Raw genomic sequence first — 22,720 nt, 5'->3', positions numbered from 1 at the left:
TTTTACACTATATACTAGCTTTGCATGCATTAAAAAAATTAATGAGAGCCCTGGCTGGTGTGGCTCAATGAGCTGAGCGTTGGCCTGCGAATCAAAGGGTCGCCGGTTCGATTTCCAGTCAGGGCACGTGCCTGGGTTGCGGGCCAGGTCCCCCAGTGAGGGGTGCATGAGAGGCAACCACACATTGATGGAACCAGGGCTCATTTCTCTCCCTTTCTTTCTCCCTCCCTTCCCCTCTGTCTAAAAATAATAAATAAATAAATAAATATCTTTAAAATACATAAATGAGAAACTGTCATTTAAAAAATTTAAATTTACAAGAGAAATAAAGAAATGAGATGAAATGAGTTCACACTGTAGAGGGAAGGGCTGTAAGAGGTACAGTTGTTCCCACGTCCCTGCAGAATGGAGAGAGCGGCTCGAGGTGAAGGTTAATGAGGACGAAGAGCGATGCCCTCCAGGCCAGCATGTCTCCTCGGCGTGAAGCAGCAGCTCCACCTATGTGGAGTGGGAGGTGAGCTGCGCCCCACGCCGTTGCCCTGCCTGCTACCCTCCCCTCTTTGCATCAGGTATGCTGCCCCTGGTCCAGGAGGGGCCCAGCCCCTTGGTCACGTCTGGGGAGGGGGGAAGGCTGGCATTGCCTGCTCGTTTGGACTGGGTTTCCCTTCTGTGTCCTTTAGTTCAGCTTCCCTCTGCCAGAGCAGCCCTGGCTCCCTCCCCGCAGTGGGACTCCCGGGCAAGTCACAGGGCCCTGCGGCTCCCCCCTGAATTAAGGCATCTTGGCTTCGACCATCTCTGCTGGGAACGGTTAGCTGTTGGCGGCTCTGACCAGCTGGACTCCTGGTCCTCACTGCCTGGCCCCACTCACTGACACACGTCAACGACCAGATTGGTGACCACTCAACTGCCTAGAGCGTAACGCTTTTCCAAGAATGAGAGTGCTCTAAAAAAAGGGGGATATTCATAAGCAGCCTTGGCTTACTCCTTTACCCAGCTAGCTTCCTTCCCCGCAAACATTTGTGTACACGTTAACGCGCATGCTCCCCAGCGTGGCAGGCTGCCAGGCCTGTCTGACACTAGGCATCCCTGGGCCTCCTTAGGAGGCAGCGACCCACTCCTCGTCCTGTCTCCCCCGGTGTGGTGAGCGAGTCCGATTTGGGTTCTGCCTCACCTTGTTCGACTCCGCAGTAGATGTTTTTTTTTTTTTTTTTTTTGTGCCTCTGCTTGTTCTTCCCAGGCCAGCCCAGTCCTGCCTGCTCTTCATCCTGGCATGCCTGCTGCACCCCAGCTTGGCACAGCTTTGAGGCCACTGGCTCCAAACCAGGTCCTCTTCAGCTGCCCCTCCCAAGCCCACACAGTGGAGCCTGGAGCCCCCCACCCCAGCCATTCAGGGAGTGGTAACACGGGGAACACAGGAATGGCGATGACCAGCCTTCTCCAGAAGGGTTTGTGTGCACTGGTCCGCGCTGCCTGGCGGAGTGCCGAGTCAGCCCAACTGTGCGTGGTTGGGTAAGTTTCAAGTGACCGCAAAGCATGTTGGTGATCTGAACAAGTCATGCAACCTCTTAGGGCCTCAGTTTCCTCATCGGCGCCGTCGAGATGATATAGTAGAACCCCAGCCTAAGATGATGGGTGGGCAAACAGAGGTCTTGTAAAACGTGAGGGCGTGTGTTTGAGATGTCTGTGAAAGGACTCAGGTTGCCAGGGTTCCGACTACGTGGGCCAAATCCTGTCCAGTCTCAGCAGCTGCGGTCTGCTGCCACCTGGGTATTGTTTACTCTGGTTTAAATATTGATGGGAACAAGTGTGGGTCCTGGCTATGTGGCTGGATAAGGTTCTCAGGAGGGCGGCAATAATTCCAAGAATCTCCTAGTTACCTGACACCCATTGGGTCTTTTGGATTGAGGGAAATTTGGCTGGAAGATTTCTGAGGACACAAGGACACCTGCCCCCGCCCCCACTGTCCCGGGGGAGCTGCAGCCCTCCCCACTCCGCTGGGCAAGAGCTTCCGCTCACCTCATTGGAGAGCAGTGGCTGGGGAAGGACAGGAACTAGGAGAAAATAACAATGACGCGATACTGAATTTGCTTTATTGATGAGTTTTACTCAGAGCCCATCCTGTGTTAGTGTTGTTGTAAGGACTGGGGTTAAGGTGTGAATATGTTGTAGTGCTTGTTGGGTAGTATTTGCTCACTGAATGAGGTGTTCATGCCACAAATGTTTATTAAGCACCTACTGTGTCCTGGGCCCTCTGCTGGGTCCTAGGACTATGGCAGCATATGAGACACACGTTTCCATCCTTATGAAGCTCGAAGTTTAGGAGAAACACCAGCTTGGAGCAGAGCCTTGACAGCTAAGAAGGTTAAGCTATCACCAGATTTTTTCTAAAATATCATCTTTCCCTAAACACTTTAAAACACTTAAGCTCTTGTATGTCTGTTTTGGAACAGAACATTTTATCCTCTTCTCTAAAGAAATGGTTCTCGAAAGGGGTTGCTTTTGCTGCCCAGGGGACGTCCGGCGATGTCCAAAGGCAGTTTTTTGGTTTTCATTACTTGGGGGCCGGGATGCATGCCACTGGGCTGCTGCCAAACACCCTGGCACAAACAGGACCTCCCACGACATGGGCTCACCTGGCCCCAGATTTCAATGAGCCAAGGCGAGAAACCATGGTCCAGAGGGGCCCTGCTTCGTTCACATCGGTCATTTTTGGCAGCAAAGGCAGAGAAACACACTCCACCCTCAGACGTCCTAGCAAACTGGCCCTCTGTGCCGCGCTCCGTGACACCGGGGTGTGTGGGAGGGGCAGAGCTGAAGAGGCTCTCGGGCAGCGAGGATGGCCCTGCAGTCTGTTCCCGAGTGCTCAGCCCTGTGACTGCATCTGCTGAGTGTTACGTCTGACCACGTCTCTGATAGAAATGAGTTTTCAAACAAAAATCTCCTGGAAAAGACCTTGCTTGCCCTTTTTTTTAACCCTTTGAAGACCCTACCATGCTATGCAAATAAACCAAATTATACTGAAGCCAAGTTTTCAGTTCATTTGGCTTTGTTTCTTCCGGTTTACAGTGTATTCAAAGTTGTCTGGGCATAATTAATCCAGTTTGGACTTCAGGGCAGCCCAGGCTTCCCCAGTGACTGGTTTTGATCTGGTGGTTTTCTCACCCCGGTGCGGCAAAGCAATAAAATTTTGGAGAAACCAGAGGATGAGGGAGAGTGAGGCAAAATGAAATGAAGCTGGAAGGGAAGGGCGGAAGGAGGAAGGGAAAGAGAGATGGGGAGAGAGAGGGAGAAAGGGGAGAGGAGAGACAGAGAGAGAGACAGAGAGAAAACCAAAGGAGTTGAGGGCGGGGCTAACAAGCACAGAAAGAAGGGAAATGGCCCGTGGTAACTTTCTCGGCTGCAAGAGCCCTGGTTCCCACCCTCAGCTCACCTCGGTCTTCTATCCCGCTTCCCCAACGCACTGCACTGGAATCTAGCCTACTTCCCTCTCCTCCAGCTCCTGGGCAGGCCCGGGCTCATAGCTGGGCTCCGAAGCAGAATCCTGTGTGGAAACAGCATAGCCCTCTGCAGGGAAGCTAGGATGTGTGTGTGTGAAATTCAAGACTCTTCTCCATTCCCATTCCCCTTGTCATAGTGGATTATCGGTAAATATGTACTGCTGTTGAGAAAGATTGAATATCCAGTACTTAGTACCAGGCACAGGATGTATGAATCACGTACCCACTCATACGGGTTGGATGATTCAAACTATGATGTGAATCCTTTGAACTCCGTATTTCATGTCCCATTGTCTGAACAAGCTCCGTGCCATTTCTTAGAAATGAGATTGTATTTTAAAATGTGCAAACGTCTGACCTGAAATGTGCAAACCACTTTTTCCAATGCGGCATTTTACTTGGAACTTCTTGCAGGTGTTAAACGTGTTATTGCAGATTCTCTGACGTGACACTTCGTCTGGCTCCACCTGCAGAGGTTGTGCCTCATAAAGTCGACAACAGAAAGTAACAGATTTATCGGAATCACTTGCAGTGCTTGTGGTTAACAGAATTTTGTTCACTTAAACATCATTCTTGCTTTTGAAAATCTTGCTATCAGCGATGCCAAGTGTTCTAGAACATTTCCCTGGCGTACACAGGAACTTCATAAAAGCTTCCTGAGATTCTCACGTCTTCCCTGTGCCCCTGACACAGTATAAAGCAAGTCTTCTTTACCCTCAAAGCACCTTTCTTCCTCTTGAATTTCCCTAACGTTGGTTTTGAACTCCTTAGAAACTCAGTGCGAGTTTCCTTATAGTGTGATATTTAATAAACCCCCTGCCCGCCTGGCACACGGCTGTGCTGTTTGTCAGACGGGAGAACAAGGCGGGCTTTGCAAGATGGGTTATCAGTAATAACATTAGTCGATTGTCAGGCTGCAGTATCCACTGAAGACCGTGCCTTGTTCCCTGTCCCTTCATCCGGGCATTTCCAGGACTGCGGGGCCTCTCACCAGGCCAGCCTCCCTCGGGTTCTAAATAGGGTCATTGTGGGGGAGACTGAAGCAGTCGCGTCATCACCGGGGGCAGCCCAGACATTCCTCGGTCAGCCAGCACGTCTCCTCTGTTAGCATGTCTCCAGGCCCGCAGGTCAGGCCAGTACGCGGAAGAGCAAGCCAGTGAAAGGAATGGAAATGATGGGGCCAGAAAATTCTTCACTCTTTGTTCTTCTGACGGGTGACAGGATAATTAGTCCAAATGAGATGCAGCCTCTCCCAGACTATATTTAGTCTAACTGCAGAGCTTTCTTTCCCCTGAAGGAGGCTGGGAATCCTCCCTGGTAGGTAGCAGAACAGAACAGCCACACCGGGGCACGTGCTCCCCCCTTCTCAGAAGGGGTGCACTTTGGTGCAGCTTGTGTCCTGGGTGCAGAAAATGGGATTTCACCCCCAGCTCCACCACTAACTAGCTAGCAATGGGACTGCAGGTCCTTGATCCCCTCTGAGCCTCCGATTTTTATGTTAAATAAGCATGAAATTCTCTACCCCGCAGGACAGTGATGAGGCTGAAACGTGATGCATTTTGTAAGGCACTTTATGAGCAGTAGACATGTGACACAAGTGTAGGTGTGTTGCCATACATAACAGCATCGCTTAGATTTCCCCTTTTACATAGGGCTGATGCCCACCTGACCTAGATACATGAGATCGGTCATACTTGTGACATAAATTTGTCATTGTCTTCTTTCCTTTGTTCTTCTCTGAGACCACTGTTTCCCAATCCTCAAGTTCATAGTTAATGTTCAATAAATATTTGATTGCTAATATTACTATTGCAATTAAGGTATTAAAAGAGATGCACTGATTCAGCAAACAGAAGAGATACACTGTAAATTTATATCTAAGTATATACTGGTATGTACTAATTTGTAAATAAGTATATTTGCAAATAAATTGAGGAGAGGTGATGCGCAGGAGAACATGGTCTCATCCTTAAGTATACTTAAAGGAGTACATAATATTGATATGACTTTGCCTATTCCTTCAGCTATGCATTTCTGAATTTAATGGTTTTAATATGATTTGAAAGTCAAGTATGTAATGAACTCTTCCCTCTTTTACATCAGATTTTATTTAAAAATTTCCTTACCTTTCTTATGTTCTGTTGGTCCTATTTCCCCACCTCTCAAATGTAAAAGAAAAGAATTTTGTAATGCAAATGAATTCTGCTCAGTTCAACACATATTTACAAAACACCTACTATGCAGAACTGAAAAATAAGAATGAAATCTATAGCATTTTTTTCTCCAACTCACCCATCATAGAACTCCAGTTACAACACACACATGGACTTGCCATTCGACAACCAGGGTCTTAGTGCTTTGAGCTCCTTCTTCAACCTATTTGACACCTGCAATCCATTGTTACTGGATAATAATGTACTTTCCCTTCTCAGTAATTCATCCACCTCTGCTCCTCCCCCCCACCAAGCCTTCTAGTCAAACAATGAGATTGAAGCCTATTTTCCAGGAAGAAGGGTACACACTGGCTAAAACAATGAAGTATGGCTCAGCTTTGCACTTCAAACTAGATGTTTAAAATGTTCGTAGTGGAACAATAGTCTTGAAAGCCAGGGTTTTCTGTTTTGTTTTTTTTTTAGAAAGTTTTTTTTTCGCTCAGAAATCCTAAAGCTGGGTTTCTACATGAAAAGAACCAATGCCTTTTATTATTTTTCAACCTTAGATTTTCTAAAATTAATTAAATTTATTGGGGTGAAATTGGTTAATAAAATTATACAGGTTTCAATTATACATTTCCATGATACATCTGGATATTGCATTGTGTGCCCACCACCCAAAGTCAAACCTTCTCCCATCACCACAGATTTGGACCCCTTTACCCTTTGCTACCCCCAAGCCCCTTCCCTCTGGTAACCCCTATATTGTGTGTGTCTGTGTCAGTTTTATGTCTCATATATAAGTGAAATCATATGGTTCTTGGCTTTTCCTGACTTATTTCACTTGGCATTTATATTCTCAAAGTCCATCCATGCTGTTGCAAATAGAAGTGTTCCATCTCTTCTTATGGCTGAGTAGTATTCCACTGTATATATGTACACTCCTTCTTCATCCAATCATCTACGGAAGGACCCTTCAGTTGTTTCCATGTCTTGGCCATCGTGAATGCTGCAATGAACACAGGGGTGCATATATCTTTGTGGACCTTTTCACTTTCTAGGTAGATACCCAGGAAAGGGGTTGCTGGATCATAAGGGAACACTATTCTTAATTTTTTGAGGAATCTCCATACTGTTTCCCATAGTGTCTGTACCAGTTTACATTCCCATCAGCAGTGAATGAGCGTTCCTTTCTCTCCACAACCTCTCCAGCACTTACTACCTGTCTTGTTGATAACTGACATTCTAACAGGTGTAAGGTAGTATCTCATTGTAGTTTTGACTTACATTTCCCTAGTGGCTAGTGAAGTTGAGCATCTTTTCATGTATCTGTTGGCCATTTGTATGTCTTCCTGGGAGAATTATCTGTTCAGGTCCTCTGCCCATTTTTAATTAGATTGTTTGTTTGGTGTTATAGTAAGTTCTGCTGTTGTTTGCAAGTATCTTCTCCAATTCAGTTGGTTGCCTTGTTGTTGGCAGTTTCTCCTGCTGTGCAGAAGCTTTTTACTTTGATATATTCCCATTCATTTATTTATGCCTTACCTCCCTTGCCTTTGGGGTCAAATTCATAAAATCTTCTCTAAGGCCAATGTCCATAAGTTTACTATGTTTTTTTCTATGTAATTTATTGTTTCAGAAGTTTTATTTAGGCCTTTAACCCATTTTGAATTTTTTTGTGCATGGGGACAAACTTTAGCCTAGTTTCATTCTTTTACATGTAGCTTTTCAACTTTCCAAGCACCATTTAGTGAAGAGGCTTTCTTTTCTCCAGTGTATGTTTTTGGCTCCTTTGTCAAAAATTATTTGCCCATATACATGTGGTTTTATTTCTGGTCTCAATTCTGTTCCTTTGGTCTGGGTGTCTTTCTGCCAATACCATGCCGTTTCGATTATCATTCCTTCACAGCACAATTTGAAGTCAGATAGTATGGTACCTCTGGCTTCATTTTTTCCCCCCTGAGGATTGCTTTGGCTATTTGGGGTCTTTTGAAGTTCCACGCAAATCTGGTAATTTTTTCATTTCTTTAAAACATGTAATTGGGATTTTGAGTTAGATCTGTATATTTGGGTAATATAGACATTTTAACTATGTTGATTCTTTCAATCCATGAACACAGAATACATTTCCATTTCATTGTGTACTTCTCAATCTTTTAATAATGCTTTGTAGCTTTCAGCATATAGGTCCTTCACATCCTTTGTTAAGTTTATTCTTAGGCACTTTATTTTTTGTTGCGATTGCAAAAGGGATTTTTTTTTCATGCTTCCGGTATTTCATTGTCAGTATATAGGAAAGTGTTGGGTATTTCTACATTGATTTTGCATCCTACAACTTTACTGTGTTTATTGTTCCTATCAGTTTTCCAATGCCTACTAGAGGACTAACCATAGAATAAGCACAGATTCCTGCCACATTTTGGGGGAGAAAGCCCTTCCAGTAGAGTGGGAAACAGCTGGGGACAAGATAGCAGGGTTTAGATGCAGATCTCTTGCCTCATGTGCTTGTCAAAACTCTGCAGTACTGAAACACTGAGATAAACATGGAGTCGCTAAGAATATCACAGCTGATTTCTCGATTCCCCAAACTGTGTGGGAATGTCTCCCACTGTGTATGTCTCCCAAACTTTGAATTGGTCGAGTAGCAATGGCTGAGGGAGGGGCCACGTGCCATAAGCCTCATAAGATACAATATAATCAAGAGTGGTAAAAAACAGGGTTCTCAAACTTCTTTGGTTTCAAGAAGGCAGACCAAATAGCTATTGAACCTGTTTCTGCAGGGTGTAGTTTTCAAATTCTTTGGTCTCAAGATTTTTTCCCCTTAAGTGTATTTTATTATGCTATTACAGTTGTCCCATTCTTTTCTCCCCTATATCCACCTCTGCCCTGCACCCCTCCCCCACAAGCATTCCCCTCCTGCCTTAATTCATGTTTTGTACATAGTTCTTTGGCTTCTCCATTGCCCAAACTATTCTTAACCTCCCCCCCTCACCCTGTCCATTTTGTATCTACAAATTATGCCCCTAATTCCCTGTACTTTTTCTCCATCCCTCCCATCCCTGCTGTAACCCTCTATGTGTGTGATCTCCATTTCCATGATTCTGTTCTTGTTCTAGTTTTGGGGTTCTGTTTTCTTTTTTTGAACTTCAGTTGTTACTGTGCATGGTTTTGAACAGTAACAAAAGAAGTTTTGAACTTCTTTTCCTTAGGTAAGTCCCTTTAACATTTCATATAATAATGGCTTGGTGATGATGAACTCTTTTAACTTGAACTTATCTGGGAAGCACGTTCTGACCTTTCCTTCTAAATGATAGCTTTGCTGGATAGAGTAATCTTGGATGGAGGTCCTTGCCTTTCATGACTTGGAATACATCTTTCCAGCCCCTTCTTGCTTGTAAGGTTTCTTTTGAGAAATCAGCTGATAGTCTTATGGGAACTCCTTTGTAGGTAACTATCTTCTTTTCTTTTGCTGCTTTTAAGATTCTCTCAATCTTCGGTAATGTAATTATGATGTGTCGTGGTGTGTGCTGCCTTAGGTCCAACTTCTTTGGGACTCTCTGAGCTTCCTGGACTTCCTGGAAGTGTATTCCCTTTACCAGATTGGGGAAGTTTTCCATTAGTTGTCAAGTAAGTTTTCAATTTCCCGTTTTTCCCCTTCTCCTTCTGGCACTCCTATGATTCAGAAGTTGGATCGTTTGAAGTTGTGCCGGAGGTTCCTAAGCCTCTTATTTTTAAAATATGTTCCCGTTGAATGGTTTCTTCTTTTGGTCTCAAATTGTTGATTTGAGTCCTGGTTTCCTTCCCATCACTGTTGGTTCCCTGTACATCTTCCTTTTTTTTCGCTTTGCATAGCCTTCACTTTTTCCTCTATTTTGCAACCATGCTCAACTATTTCTGTGAGCATTCTGATTACCAGTGTTTTGAACTCTGCATCTGATAGGTTGGCTATCTCCTCATCACTTAGTTCTTTTTCTGGAGTTTCGATCTGTTCTTTTATTTGGGACATACGTTTGTCTCAGCACACCTGTCATGTTATAAGGGGCAGAACCTTAGGTATTCAACAGGGCAGGGCAAAACTATGTCCTATGTTGTGGCACTATATGTGGGGGGAGGGGTCCAAGAGGGAACAGTGCTGCTTGTTCCGTTCTCAGCTAGCCTTCAGTCACTTCCTGTTACCCACAAGTGAATTGGGCCCTTCTGGTGCTGAAGCCCTGGGTTTGTGTATATTCTAGGACTATGTGGGTCTTTCCAACGGACTCTCCTGAGAGACTGGGAGTTTCTTGCACCACGGCAACCCCGACAGGGTGTTAGTGCCAGAGGTTTTGAGGCTTGTTTCCCATGCTGGAACCTTGAGTTGTGCAGTCTATATCGCTCACTATTCCCCCCCCCCCACCGCTTATCTGCACATGAATGTGGAACCGCCCAGTCCACCAGTAGCTGCCTTGCTGTGTGTCCTCTCCACTCCGGCTGCCCATCTCCACCCCTCTTACCAGTCTGGATGAATGTTTCTTCTTTAACTCTTTGGTTGTTGGACTTCCAAACAGTTCAATTTCTATCAAGACTGACTTTCATATGGGAAACTAAAAGACCTAAAATAGCCTACTCATTGCTTCTCATTTTTTGGCTAAGATCAAGTGTAAAATAGCCAACACAGCCATGAATAGTGTGGCTCAGTTGGCTGAGTAACGTCCATGGAGCAGAGTTGCCAGTTCAGTTCCCAGTCAGGGCATATGTCTGGGGTGCGGGTTGGTCCTTGGTTAGGATGCACTTGAGAGGCAACTGATCAATGCTTCTCACATCGGTATTTCCCTTTCTCCCTCCTTTCCCCGCTAAGTAGAAAAAAATAAAATAGACAACCCAACTTTCAAAATAAAGAACAAAATTGAAGGACTAACACTCCCCAGGCTTAAAACATTTATAAAGCCAGAGTAATGAAGATAATGTGGTAATGGTGCAGAGATATACAAATACATCCATTTCTACCAGCAATGCATAAGAGTTCCAATTTCTCTACATCCTTGCCAACACTTTTTTGACAACAGCTATCATACTGCGTATGAAGTTGCACTTCATTGTCATTTTGATTTGCATTTCCCTAGTAATTAGAGATGTTGAGCATATTTTCATGTGCTTATTGGCCATCTGTGTATCTTCTTAGGAGAAATGTCTAAAGTTCTTTACTCATTTTTAATTGGTTTTTCTTTTGTTGTGAAATTGCAGAATTTTAGACATTCTGAATGATCTCTCATCAGATATATCATTTGTATTTTCTCCCATTCTGTAGGTGTAGATTGTCTTTTCACTGTTGATAATGTCCTTTTGACAGGTGCATTTTTTAAATGAAATCAAATTTACTTTTTCTTCTGTTGCTTACACTTTTGGCATCATATCCAAGAAATCAATGCCAACTTGAATTATAAAGCTCTCTCCACTTTCTTCTGAGTTTTTATATTTTAGCTCTTAAATTTTTGTATACAGTGCAAGGGTTCAATTTCATTCTCTAGCATGTGGATATCAACTTTTCCTAGTAACATTTATTGAAGACTGCCCTTTCCTCATTGACTAGTCTTGGCACCCCTGTCAAAAATCATTTGACCACCTATGCAAGGGTTTATTTCTGGGCTCTCTATTCTATTCCATTGGTCTGTGTATCAGCATTTATCCCATTACCATGCTGTTTTCACTTCTGTAGCTTTGCAGTATGAACTTCCTTTTTATTTTTAAAACACATACCTCTTTCTAGCTCACATTGAGTTCTTTTAATCCTTGAACATTGCCTGAAAAGACCGGCACTCTCTGTGGCATCCTAATGTAGCCAAATCCAGGGACAATTGTGCCATCAGGTGCAGGGGAAGGTGCAACAAGCAGGTAAGTCATTCAACATGTCTAGTTTCTTTGGAAAAGAAAATGCACAATCTCTAGAGTAAAACTGTATGCCTTTATTCAACATGAGTCATTAAGATAAAATACAGTTGTCCATGTGCAGAAACATCATACATTCAATTCTGAAGGTAGTTTTATACAACCAATGAAAGAATAGTCTAAAAGTGACAGGAATAAAGACGATAGTGAGGAGCTAAAAGGCAGAGTTTCTTCTGTCAAAGTGCTAAGGCCTACGTGCACAAAGATTTTAAAGTGAACAAGACCAACATAAGGTCATTTCTTCCATTCTGATTTCTCTTGGTGCTGGTGACAGTCTTAAGGTGAGATGCAGTGAGTCACAGAATTAAGATGGGTTTAAAAATATAGGTCATAGCACTTACTGCTAGGAAAAGAAGGTTTTAATTTCTAGAATTTCATTTGTCATGTATTCTAGATCTTTCATGAAATCTCTAAAAACAAAGTTGCCCTTCAATCAGTAGTTCATTATTAGAGAACAAATATTTAGGTTCTTTCTAAACCAGAATCTATCAAACAAAAGGAAACAAAGGGGAAACCACATTTGAGACTTAGGAAGCGTTCCATTAATTTAAAGCTTGTGCAGTAATTTGATCAAGGTTCAGCGGGGGCCACTACTAAACTCAAAAAAACTGTTACTGCCTGAAAACCTAAAATAGGAAGAACTGTGGACTCAGGATCAAAGTCCAGCTCCATCATCCCCAAGCTCTAGGTATCGGAAAACATTTGACACTGGTCTCTGAATAAAACTGACCCAAGAAACAAAATTTGATGTACCACACTTTCCATAGGAAGAACATAGACTGGATGTAAAACAGTTCTGAAGCGATATTTTTAATGTATTGTTTTCTTTCTGGGCTAATCTGAATTTTAAATATTTTAAAAGGCCCATGATTAAAGTTAATAAAATTAAGTGCTGACTAAAGTTGGGTTAATAGTATGTATGAGCCAATGTCTGAGTCATTTGACAGACGCACAACCTGAAATCACGATCAGCAGCTAAAGCTGCCACTACAATAAAAAACCATACTTAGCCCACAAAATGCCTCAAATCAAATTCCATGTTCCACTCAGCAATTCAACATTACCTTATGGGAACCCAAAACATTAAAAAAAAAATTTTTTTCACTTTACTTAAATCTGGCTTAAACCCAATCTTGAGTTTACCTTTCTTCTTCCCTAGGCATTCTCAAGGTTTGCAGTCAAGGTGCAAATCAGGTGTTTTAAAATGCTCTATCATTTCCTTTGAGTTTGAAGAACCAAAAAGACAAAGTTTAAAGTTACTCTTCAGGGAGAACCCACTATCTACTCCCATCCCATCTCCACAGCTGACCATCTTGGGGGCCCTTCCAGGTTCAATCTATCCTTCCTATTAAAGGGAAATCTTTCCAGGAGACTCCCTTTTAAGATTAAGCCTTAAAGTTATATGGAGGTAGGATTCCTTTAGTTCATACAGTCTCTATTTAAGAAAACCAATTTTCTATTTGAGGTCACCTAGTACTAGGAAAATACAGGATATCCACTCTCCTATTTCTTGGACAGAGATGAGACTACATTATTCTTAAAGTAAGAATTAAGACTTATGCCACAGCAGGGGTAGGGTTCTGTGGAAGCCTCTTTTGATTCAAGCTTTATAACTTAAGAGATGGGGGAGGGGATGAGCCAACCCTACAATATTAGAATAAAAAAGGATACTAATTATCTCCATTATGGAGAAAAAACAGAGAAGCAACATCTCTTTAGGGATGAACTTCTCACCAAACTACCAGATTGAGCTCAAGGTATGCTTTTTTTATCCCCTTTAGCTTCTTTGGGGTTATTTACCCACTTGTTATTCTGAAGTGTCCATTGAATGTTAAGAAAAAGCATCTTTACTGACACACCGACAGGAATTACTTCAAAGGTATTGCTTTCGGCCGGATTCTTTCATCAATTTAGACCTCTAAAGGCTTAAGTTTCTATCAACAACTAAACCTTACAATGACAGTTCCTCAAAAAGGTAAATTTTATTAACATGGCTCCTCACTTCCACACTGTCGTCTCATCTAGGGGCAACGTCTTTCTTTTCTTCATGGTTTGCCACTGGTTCACTGTGTTCCAAATGCTACTTCGTAACTCATTTACACTTAAATTTCCAACATGCCGTGGGAAGTACATAGCATGTATTACTCTTTGAGCCCTGAACTGGACACATGCTGTATGGTTACTACGATAGCAAAACTGTTCATAATTTACATAGCTGCTTTTGTTTACCTTTGCATATAACCAGGACTTCAGCAGTGCTTAGCACAAGCAAGTGTTCTACAAATATATGAATTAGCGTGGTTTGTGCACAAAAGCAGCTAGAAACATTATGCAAAATCTGATTTCTGAAGACCTCTCGTGGTCATGTACTGTCAAAAAGCAATGGACAGTTTCTAAGGCTGCAATGTCAGTCAAGTTGGGAATCCATGCTAACTCTGTGTTCTGGCACATTGCTCTCTCACTCAACTGCAGACCAACTCTACCTTTAGGCTCCTATGTCATTACCTGAATTAGTTTTACTTCCAGTGAGGTAGAAGGCCCATTTAAATAATGATAAATATGTACTAGACATGGGGTGGGGGAGGTGTCTGTGTAAATGGTCATTGTGGTTCACACGCAAGTATTTCAGCTTCATTCCTATTACATACACAAACTATGAGGATGCAGATGTTCCCTGAGACTTAAGACATTTTCTTTAGAAATAGTGTATTTTCAGTAAAGATTTAGAGTTCTGTTCTTTTGATTGGCTAAAGTATCTTCAATGTCTTCGGGCAACCCCAATGTTTGAAATTTCAATTTCTGAAAAACAGTAAGGCTGCCATGTTTAAAAGCATTCTATGTATCCTTATTAACTTCCAAAATATGCCTGTATCAGTGAAAATAACCACAGCTAAGCAATTTTGGGGTGACCTGGTAAACAACAGTCAGTTTCATGGGTCATTAGAACATTCTTGGAATTCTGACCTTACTTTCCTTCACGTCATCAAACAAATCTGTTTTATTCATTTTTAAAGAGTGGGCTACATATCTTTATTTCCAAAAACTATCTAGGTATCACTTTGCTTCCTCAACCATATCCCAAAACCAAGTATTTACAACCACAAAATTACTTCTCTTAGATATCAGGATTCCAGATTATGGGACTATGGGCAATTAATATCTTCTGACATCTGGCTCAGTCCTCATTCTTATAAATGCCCTTCCTGCCACTAGGGAGACAGACCAAAATCCAAGTTCAGCTGGCTCGTCTGCCTCTCCAGATCAACTGGGGACATAAAACCGGCTATGAAATTAATTTCTTGGAGAAAAACTGGCAAACAGAAAGCATTCTATTTTCTTCATGAGATTATTTCTTTATACATCGCTTGGCCTGGAAAGTGTTGGCAGTGAATGTTTGTTAATGAATTACTAACCAGTGTGGAGAAAGAAAAATCTATTTTCCCCTGAGATACTTTCTTACCATTCTTTGTTTTAGAAGCAAACAATGAGCATATTTAAAAAAAAAAATGCACCCATCCTTTTTTTTGTTTGTTTTTGGTCTTACATTCCTACTGACATTAAGTGGTTAGGAGACAGGATAGTTTAAGGGTGAACACAGATGGACAGATTAAGAGGCTTTAGTATTTTTACTACAGTTCTGAAAAAAATACATTACCCTGATTTACCACCAAATTACCCATTTTACTCCCTTCTACACAACCTGTGGAAATCTTCCAATGGTAATTAAGGCAACAACTGAGGGCCCTTACCCACACTGCTCTCAGATGTATGTGAGATCTCAAGATTCACCAAAAACTCCAAGATTTTTATTTTCACTTTAATTATCTTTTACTTAATAAAATGAAAAATAAGAATATATGAATACATACAATCTATATACATATATTTATTGCAAATACTTAAAATTCTTATGCAAAATGATTTTTTCTATATTTGTGAAAAAATATGACTTTTTAAACGGTGTTGACACCAACTTTTCTGTACATACCCTCAGTTCCAACGTTAACAATTCCTTTAAAAAGGCAATAAGACACAAAAGTTTAGCATTTACCAAACCAGTCTGTACAAACCTGACAGCCAGAAGGGGAAAAAATAGCTTGTGGTAAATAAGTCAATTTTCCTTTAAAATAAAAATAAACTCCCAAACTATCCCCCTTATTGCATTTTTCGAAAAAAATCTGAGTATCTTTAGAGTAACTTCCTCTGAAATCATTTGTGCCTTAACAGTGAGGTCCTACATTAAACAGACCATACATGAGAAATTCAAAGTTTTTCACTGTCACTTTTTACATAGATATTAAAATATATATTACTTAAAATATATTACTGGAAAGCTATTTTTAAAATTGATCTTTAATAGTTGTATCAAATGTAAAGCATTAATAAAAAATAAAGTAACCAAGAATCTATGAAGCTCTTCAACTTTAGGAAATGTTTTACCTATTGTTTTCTTTCAACAGGTATGTAGGTATTGAAACATGGTAGGAAAGGTCCCTGCCTATCATCATGTTTCTCAGTCTCTTTGGACTATTCTATAAATGGAGCTGAAAACTACCCTTGGCCAAGTTTTGTACTTAGCACACTGTTGTAACGCAACGGGGAGACTTTTCCCTTCTTGTCGTGAAGTCAAACTCCTAGATGAGAGAGTAAGACAACCCTGGCACTGCTCACTGACAGTGAGTTCTAGAAATAAATAGCAGTGTAATGACCAAAGACCCCCTCATTACAACAAATCATTTCACCCATAAGTTTTTCAAAGGACTCTAAGGCAGAAAATGGCAATAATAAGCAATTACGATGATGACTGTCAGGTCATTAACATGTATGAATTTATACCTTCACCTGGAAGGCAATGAGGTCTTCCTTTGGCTATTTATTTAAATCTGAGATAATTTCCTGAATGACTACATCTGTGTGCCCATAAAAGTATGCCTCCCCTACACCAAGAAAAAGTACCCATTAGTCAGGCCTTATTGTGTAAAATGTTACATGGGATACCACAGGGAGCTTCAGTATTTTGAGCACAAGAGTTAAGGAATAAAAGCAGAGCAAACAACTCCAGGTTATTTGGCTTTATTTTGTATTTAATTGGATGGAGAGAGAATGTTGGTCAAAATTCTTTGAGATTTACGATTAAGGGAGCCTTCTCTACTACACAACTGACAACAGTCAGAAGCGAGACTGAGACGATGCACCTGTTAATGCTGCCTCCCAAGGCAGCCTGCGGGGGAAGCACTGAAGCACACCCCGGAGGCAGAAGCATCAGGCACAACACCCGACTGACTAGTGACCAGAAACAGTGCCAATTTAGTACCACAAAAATAAGCTCAGCACTTACTAGGTTGAATTGAATGGTAAAGTAATTCTGAAAATCTAAGATAAAAACTGCTTTAATGGTACCAGAGTACCATACTTTTCTTGTTCCTTCTGCCTTATTTTCAAGAGTCAGTTTGTAACTTTTTCTTCCTGCTCAGCTCATGGCTTTCCACTTGAAACCACTGTTGTGAAACAAATTGATAAATGGACTGCATTCAATTTATCACCAACCCAAGAGAACCTAACTGTTCTCTCATTTGGTCAATAATGAGGCAGTGTACCTAGCTGACAATTTTAGGGGCATTCATAAATGCAAGTTATTTTATTAGCTGGGCATTATATTACTTTTGAAGAAAATCTAGTGAGCAGTAACTCTTATGACCATCTGCAAGAGCCTGGGTCAAGATGAACAGGCACAATATGGTTTGCTCTCTAAATGGACTTGAAAATCCCTGATGCCTTTCCTCCTTTCCTGTGTAGTCTATCCATCCTCAGATTCAGGAAAGATGCAAAGAAGAAAAGCCACTTTAATCAATCGAAATTGTAACTGTTCAGCATGTGGTCAGTTCTAAAACCCTCAACAACTACAACTTCCAGCACGCAGACCAGCCCTAAATCCTGCCACTGAAGTGGGGAGTGCAGAAGCTGGGCATGGGAAGTTTTAATTAGCACCTCTCCCCTCAATTACCCAGGGCACTGAAAGTTTGGAAACCAGAACCATGGTTTCGATTTCTTACTGATTCCTGGCTGAGGAGGAACCTGGTTAAGGAGAAAAACTTTATCCCTGGATCCTTGCCGCTTTCGTTTCTCTTAGCTATGTGTGTGTGCTGGAAGAAAAAGAGGACTTATAAGAACACCATATTGTCTTGGCTGAAACAAGAACAGAGCTATTAATCCTCTATTTGCTTTGGGCCACCAAAAAAAGAAAAAAGAAAAATTTTGAAGTAATGAGTTTCTTATGGAGTTTGAAAGTACTGAAAGAGTGTGTAACAAGGAAGGAGGGGAGGAGAGGGCAGAGCAAAGATGATTACTGTCTACTTTCTCCTGACCTGGAATGTGGCTTACTTAAAAAATTTACACTATTCTGAATGTTGTAAATATCACATCCTGAATATTAAGTACAATTATGACTGTACTAGGTTACAGTAGAATTTTTACTTTACACACTTGAAATCAATATGCAGAATGATGCACACTGACAATACCCGATTGTTTAATAATAGCAAGTTCTGGTAAACTGTAGACTTATTTTAATGTTCTTTAATCATATGTACTCAAAAATTCTTTAGTCACTAAATACAGGCTTAAAACCACAACAAAAAAGGAAAAAGAAAATAAACAAGAACAAACAACAAAGCTTTGGAGATAATTTTCTCCTTTCTAGATGTTCCCTTAGCCATTCACTGAAGCCCCTTTACGTTAGAAATTTCTAGTGCATAGACAGCAATAATCCCAAACAGGGGATGTATTTCTAAAACAGGAAAGGAGTCTGACTTTTACTGTGTGTCTATGCATATATGTCTTAAAAGTAACGTAAGATTACTCCATACTCCTCAGATGTGTGGGAGGTCAAAACAGGTTTAACAGGATGGGCAAATGTGGCATTAATGAGCTTTTCCACCCACAGCAACAGCTGACCACAGAACATTAGGTAACGGGTTTAGAGAAAAGAGACTACCTTATTTCTAATGTTAAAATCCTTTTCCAAAGTTCTGTATGTTCGGTTTCTGCACCTTTACTCCACTGGCCCAACAAAACACATAGTTCAAATCACCCTATTGCTAACACTTTCCTGTTCATTTTATACTAGTATTTCAAACCTGCTTGTAAGCTCCCATGACTAATTTGGACATTACTGCTGGAACTGTTGCCCTGCCCAGGCTATGGTAACACGAGGGGCCAGAGAGGCATCCCCTTCATGGACCACATTCACTATCTCAGGGCAGGGTAGTGGGATTAGGAACAGCAGAGACACACAAATGGCATGCGCGTGCTTGGCAACAGCACTGGATTATGGAAGCCAAGAACCAAGGCAGAGCCTTTCAGAGCCTGAAGTACTAGCTGTGAAATTAATACCTTATCAAAAACTTGAACTTGAGAACGTTGCATCTAAGGTAAAGTGACTGAGCAAACCCTGAATCCATATTTTGCAAAGGCTGAATAATCCATGTAAAGCCTACAGGCAGACATAGTCAGCATGAGTGGTGATTTCTCCAGACCATTTGTTCATTTCTTCCTCTTCCTAGCCTCTTAGGAAAGTACAGATGGGAGACAAGCTTCCCTCCACCATGCATGGCATTAAACTTTTCTGAGTCACATGAAGTAGAACATAAATTTGAATTCAAAGTAATACATTATTACCTAAACACTTGGGAAAAAATGTTAAAACAAAATGTGACTTATGTACATGATTTTGTAAGTGCAAACTTGTCACAATTACACAAAGTCTTGCTTGACTTCGACTTACTATACAAGGTGCTCTTCCTCTAAAATGTAAGATCTGCACTCTGTATTCCTGATTAAGTAACATTTGTCTTTTGACAACTGAAATCCACTTATTTCTGTGATTCCAAAAGGACACAAAAAACACACCTTGTCAACTCTTCCCTTCCTGCCTTCTTCACAGCGTGTTCTCTTTCTAGTCTCTTTATCGAACAACAAGGCAGGAGACACACAGTTTAGAAGGGCCAATACAATCATCATGGCAGAAAGCTCCACACCCCTTGCACATGATCATGGCTTTCAATCGGCAGTAACATTTTGAAGGTGTGTCCTCTATGCTATTCTCTTCAGGAAATGCCTGAACAGGAATGGTCTGGCCATGGCTGCTAGGATTCATAGCTTGGCTAGCAGGGATGGTAGTGACAGTTACGGAAAAGGACATGACATCACTTACGTTGCTAGATACCTGGGTACAGTCAGGCATTCCCGGTACAGCAGAGTTATGGTCCATGTCAGATGAGGTGGAGACATTGATCATGCCTCTGTAGCTTGGCCCAATCTGTGTAGGGCTCCCATACAGCTTTTGGGTTTGCAGTGGTGGAAGAAGGAGAGGCTGATGGGTGGGGCTGTTTGCAGGTGGAGGAAAAGCAGTGGAACTGAAAAGCTCAGGGCTGCTATGCATTGTCTTACCTCTCACTGCATGAGCCATTTTCTTCTGCGCTGCTTGAATAAAATCTCTGGCGAGGGTCTTTTCATCGAATGTTTGGCCTCCAGTGAACAAATAATTCTCCTTGCCTACAGTGGTTTGCTCATGCACTAGTGTCTCTGCCTTCGCATTATTTTTAGCTAAACAATCAGTGGGCAGGGCTTCTCGACCGGGGGGGCCTGAACTTGCTTCACACTTGCCAGAACTCTGGGAAGCCGGGTCCTCCTTCTTCACCATGACAGATTCTTGCTCATCATCAGTACTTTCCTCATCAGTATCTTCTCTGCCACTGCTACTATCTCCTGTTGCATTTTTACAGTCTGGATATCCCATTTTCAAGGCCTCAGTGGGGCTACTTAAACAAAAACGGTCTTCAGGGTTTACAGAATGGGTCCTCCTAAAGCTCTCTGAGCCCCGGCCATAAGTGGAAATGTTAAGTAAGTAGTGACCTGCCATTGCAGGCTTCAAAGTCCTTCTGCCAGCAAAACCCAGCATGAACCGCTGGCTTGTGGAGATGTCTTCTAACGGGAAACCTGAGTGAGTTAAGTTGAACTGGGAGGGCTGCACAAATGAGAGAACATTCTGTCTCTGAATATGAACACTTTGGATAAGAGTCTGAAGGATCTGATCTTGGGTTGCTTTACTGAGTCCTTCTTGGTTTGCATCAATGCTTGAGTCTCTTAGATCCTTCCCTGAAAAGAGCTGAAGGGGTCTGGGAAGCTGGGAGAGATGCTTATTTTGTAAGGTTTTACCCAGTTGCTGTAGAGCTGGATGAGAAGGCCTCTCATGAACTTCCTCTCTGGGGCTGTTTTCTGGTATGGTGTTGGTGCCTGTGGGTGCTCCTATCCCTATATCCTCTTTTACAGTCAGTGGAACAGTTTTCATTTCAACTTTGGTGAGCGGTTTAGGCAGAATTTGCTCCATGGGAACATCCTTGCCCTGGAGCAGCTGAGTGACCAATGGATTGTTAGCAGGGATACTGGAGCTTGGCCGTGAAATGGGTCCGTTCATATTTGAAGAAGTTCCTGGAGTTTTAAGGCTAGATGCTGCTGGCAAAGTGCTCGAGGATGGAACTGACCCAGTAGGTGCTACAGTTACACTGACCTGGGGTATAGAAAGTTTTTCTAAAGTGGCTGCTATTAATAAAGATGTTAAAGGGGAGGAAGTCATATCCACTGAAGCCCTGGCAGCTGTCTCTGCTGAGGCTGAAGAGTTTGGTGTGTTCTTACTAGAACCTGCTTTGGGCTCAACTGTGCCATCAGCTGCAAAATGAACAGGCGAGGCACCTGAGATTAGAGCAGGACCTGTTGGAGTAGAAGGTACTTTCTCCTGCCTGCAATGACTGGGCCCTTGGAGGTGGCTAAGAGAGGCTGCTGTGGATGCTGCCCTGATGGCATTCAGTTTCTCATTATTCAATTTCCCTAAAGCTGGTGGGGGTGCATTAGTGTGAGCTGGTGATGGGATACTTGTGCATGCTCCAATGATGGCAGATGTTGGAGGCACTGAGGGGGTTTGCTGTAGTTGTGCTCCAGAGACACTATGAGGCTGTGCCTGGCCTGGGATCTTGGTCTCAGATTGGGGCTGAGTCTCTGAACCACAGGGTAAAAGCTCTCTCGTACCTCCCCTGCTTCCAGTTCCTGCCAGTTCCAGTGTGGGACCCTTTCCAGTTTCTCTGACTCTGTCTGAGTCTGGACTCCCTCCTCTAGCAGTTTTCCTTTCACCACTCTCTCCTGGACCTTGTCCACCCCCTGGGCCAGGTCCTGGAATGGTCCCTCCAACTGAGGCGGCTGCAGCAGCTGCGGCTGCAGCAGCAGCTGCTGCCCTCTGTGCTTTGACCAGCTGGGCTTTTGCTTTGATGTCTGCAAGAGTTCTGGCTCCTGTTCTGTTAGGACTAGTGATGGAGACTGGAAAACGAGCCCTGGGAGAGACCTGCGATGTAGGAAACAGCATGGGGGAGATTCTGGAGACCGGGATCTGAAAGAAGTAGGGGGAAAACCAACACGGCTTAGTTTTCATTTAAAAGAATAGCAAAACTTCATTAACACTTACATTTTTAGAGTAAGATGAACACTACAACACCTGGGATGAAGATGGCAGGTCTCTGCTAAGAGACCAAATCATGCAGATGGCAACACAATTTTTTTTAGGTTCCTTCCACCTCCTCTTCTGATACCGAAGAGTCTTCTCTCCCTCAACACCCATTCCCACCACCTCAAATCCCCATACTTCTTCTCAACTCTCTCTTAATGTCACAACTACTCACAACTGCTTATCATTTAAGATATAAACCTTTCTATGGCATCTGCATTTTCAAATGAGCATGTGGAGGAAGAAAGAGAAAGAAAGTAGTAGTATAAAATACAACTGTCTTTTACTACTTCTAGACTTTATTATCAAGGTCATAGGGGAAAATCTATGTATGCCCCTTCTGCCTGTCCCCAAGTGGGAGTGCATATGTAATGTATATAGTATTTACCAGTCATTCTCATCCCTGGCTGGCATCAAACTTACTTAACCTGTGGAGCTTTTGAAAAATACATATGCTCTGAGTCCTATCTCAAAATTTGTAAATTAGAACCCCTAGGGGGGCAATGCTTTTCTAAAAAGCATCCTGTGAGGTTCTGATGAATCATCAGGTTTAAAGCCACCAATACTGCTATCATAAAATACCATATCTGGGAAGAGGT

The 22,720-nt window shown here is 42.3% G+C and overlaps 1 protein-coding gene across 5 annotated transcripts in view; it reads right to left on the bottom strand.

The window, feature by feature from the left end:
• Window positions 1-11,566: 11,566 nt before the first annotated feature.
• Window positions 11,567-22,720, bottom strand: part of ASXL2 (ASXL transcriptional regulator 2) — a 116,480-nt gene continuing 105,326 nt past the window's right edge. For all 5 annotated transcript variants that reach the window (XM_045844636.1, XM_045844637.1, XM_045844635.1 and 2 more), the window contains one exon: window positions 11,567-22,007. In XM_045844636.1, coding sequence (XP_045700592.1) covers window positions 19,533-22,007 — 2,475 coding nt within the window. In that variant the 3' untranslated portion in view covers window positions 11,567-19,532. The remainder of the gene's footprint in view (window positions 22,008-22,720) is intronic.

The sequence above is a fragment of the Phyllostomus hastatus genome, unplaced genomic scaffold (assembly GCF_019186645.2).
Source record: "Phyllostomus hastatus isolate PE091 unplaced genomic scaffold, TTU_PhHast_1.1 phas_contig_402, whole genome shotgun sequence".
NCBI lineage: Eukaryota > Metazoa > Chordata > Mammalia > Chiroptera > Phyllostomidae > Phyllostomus > Phyllostomus hastatus.
This window is presented reverse-complemented; position numbering and strand designations above follow the sequence as displayed.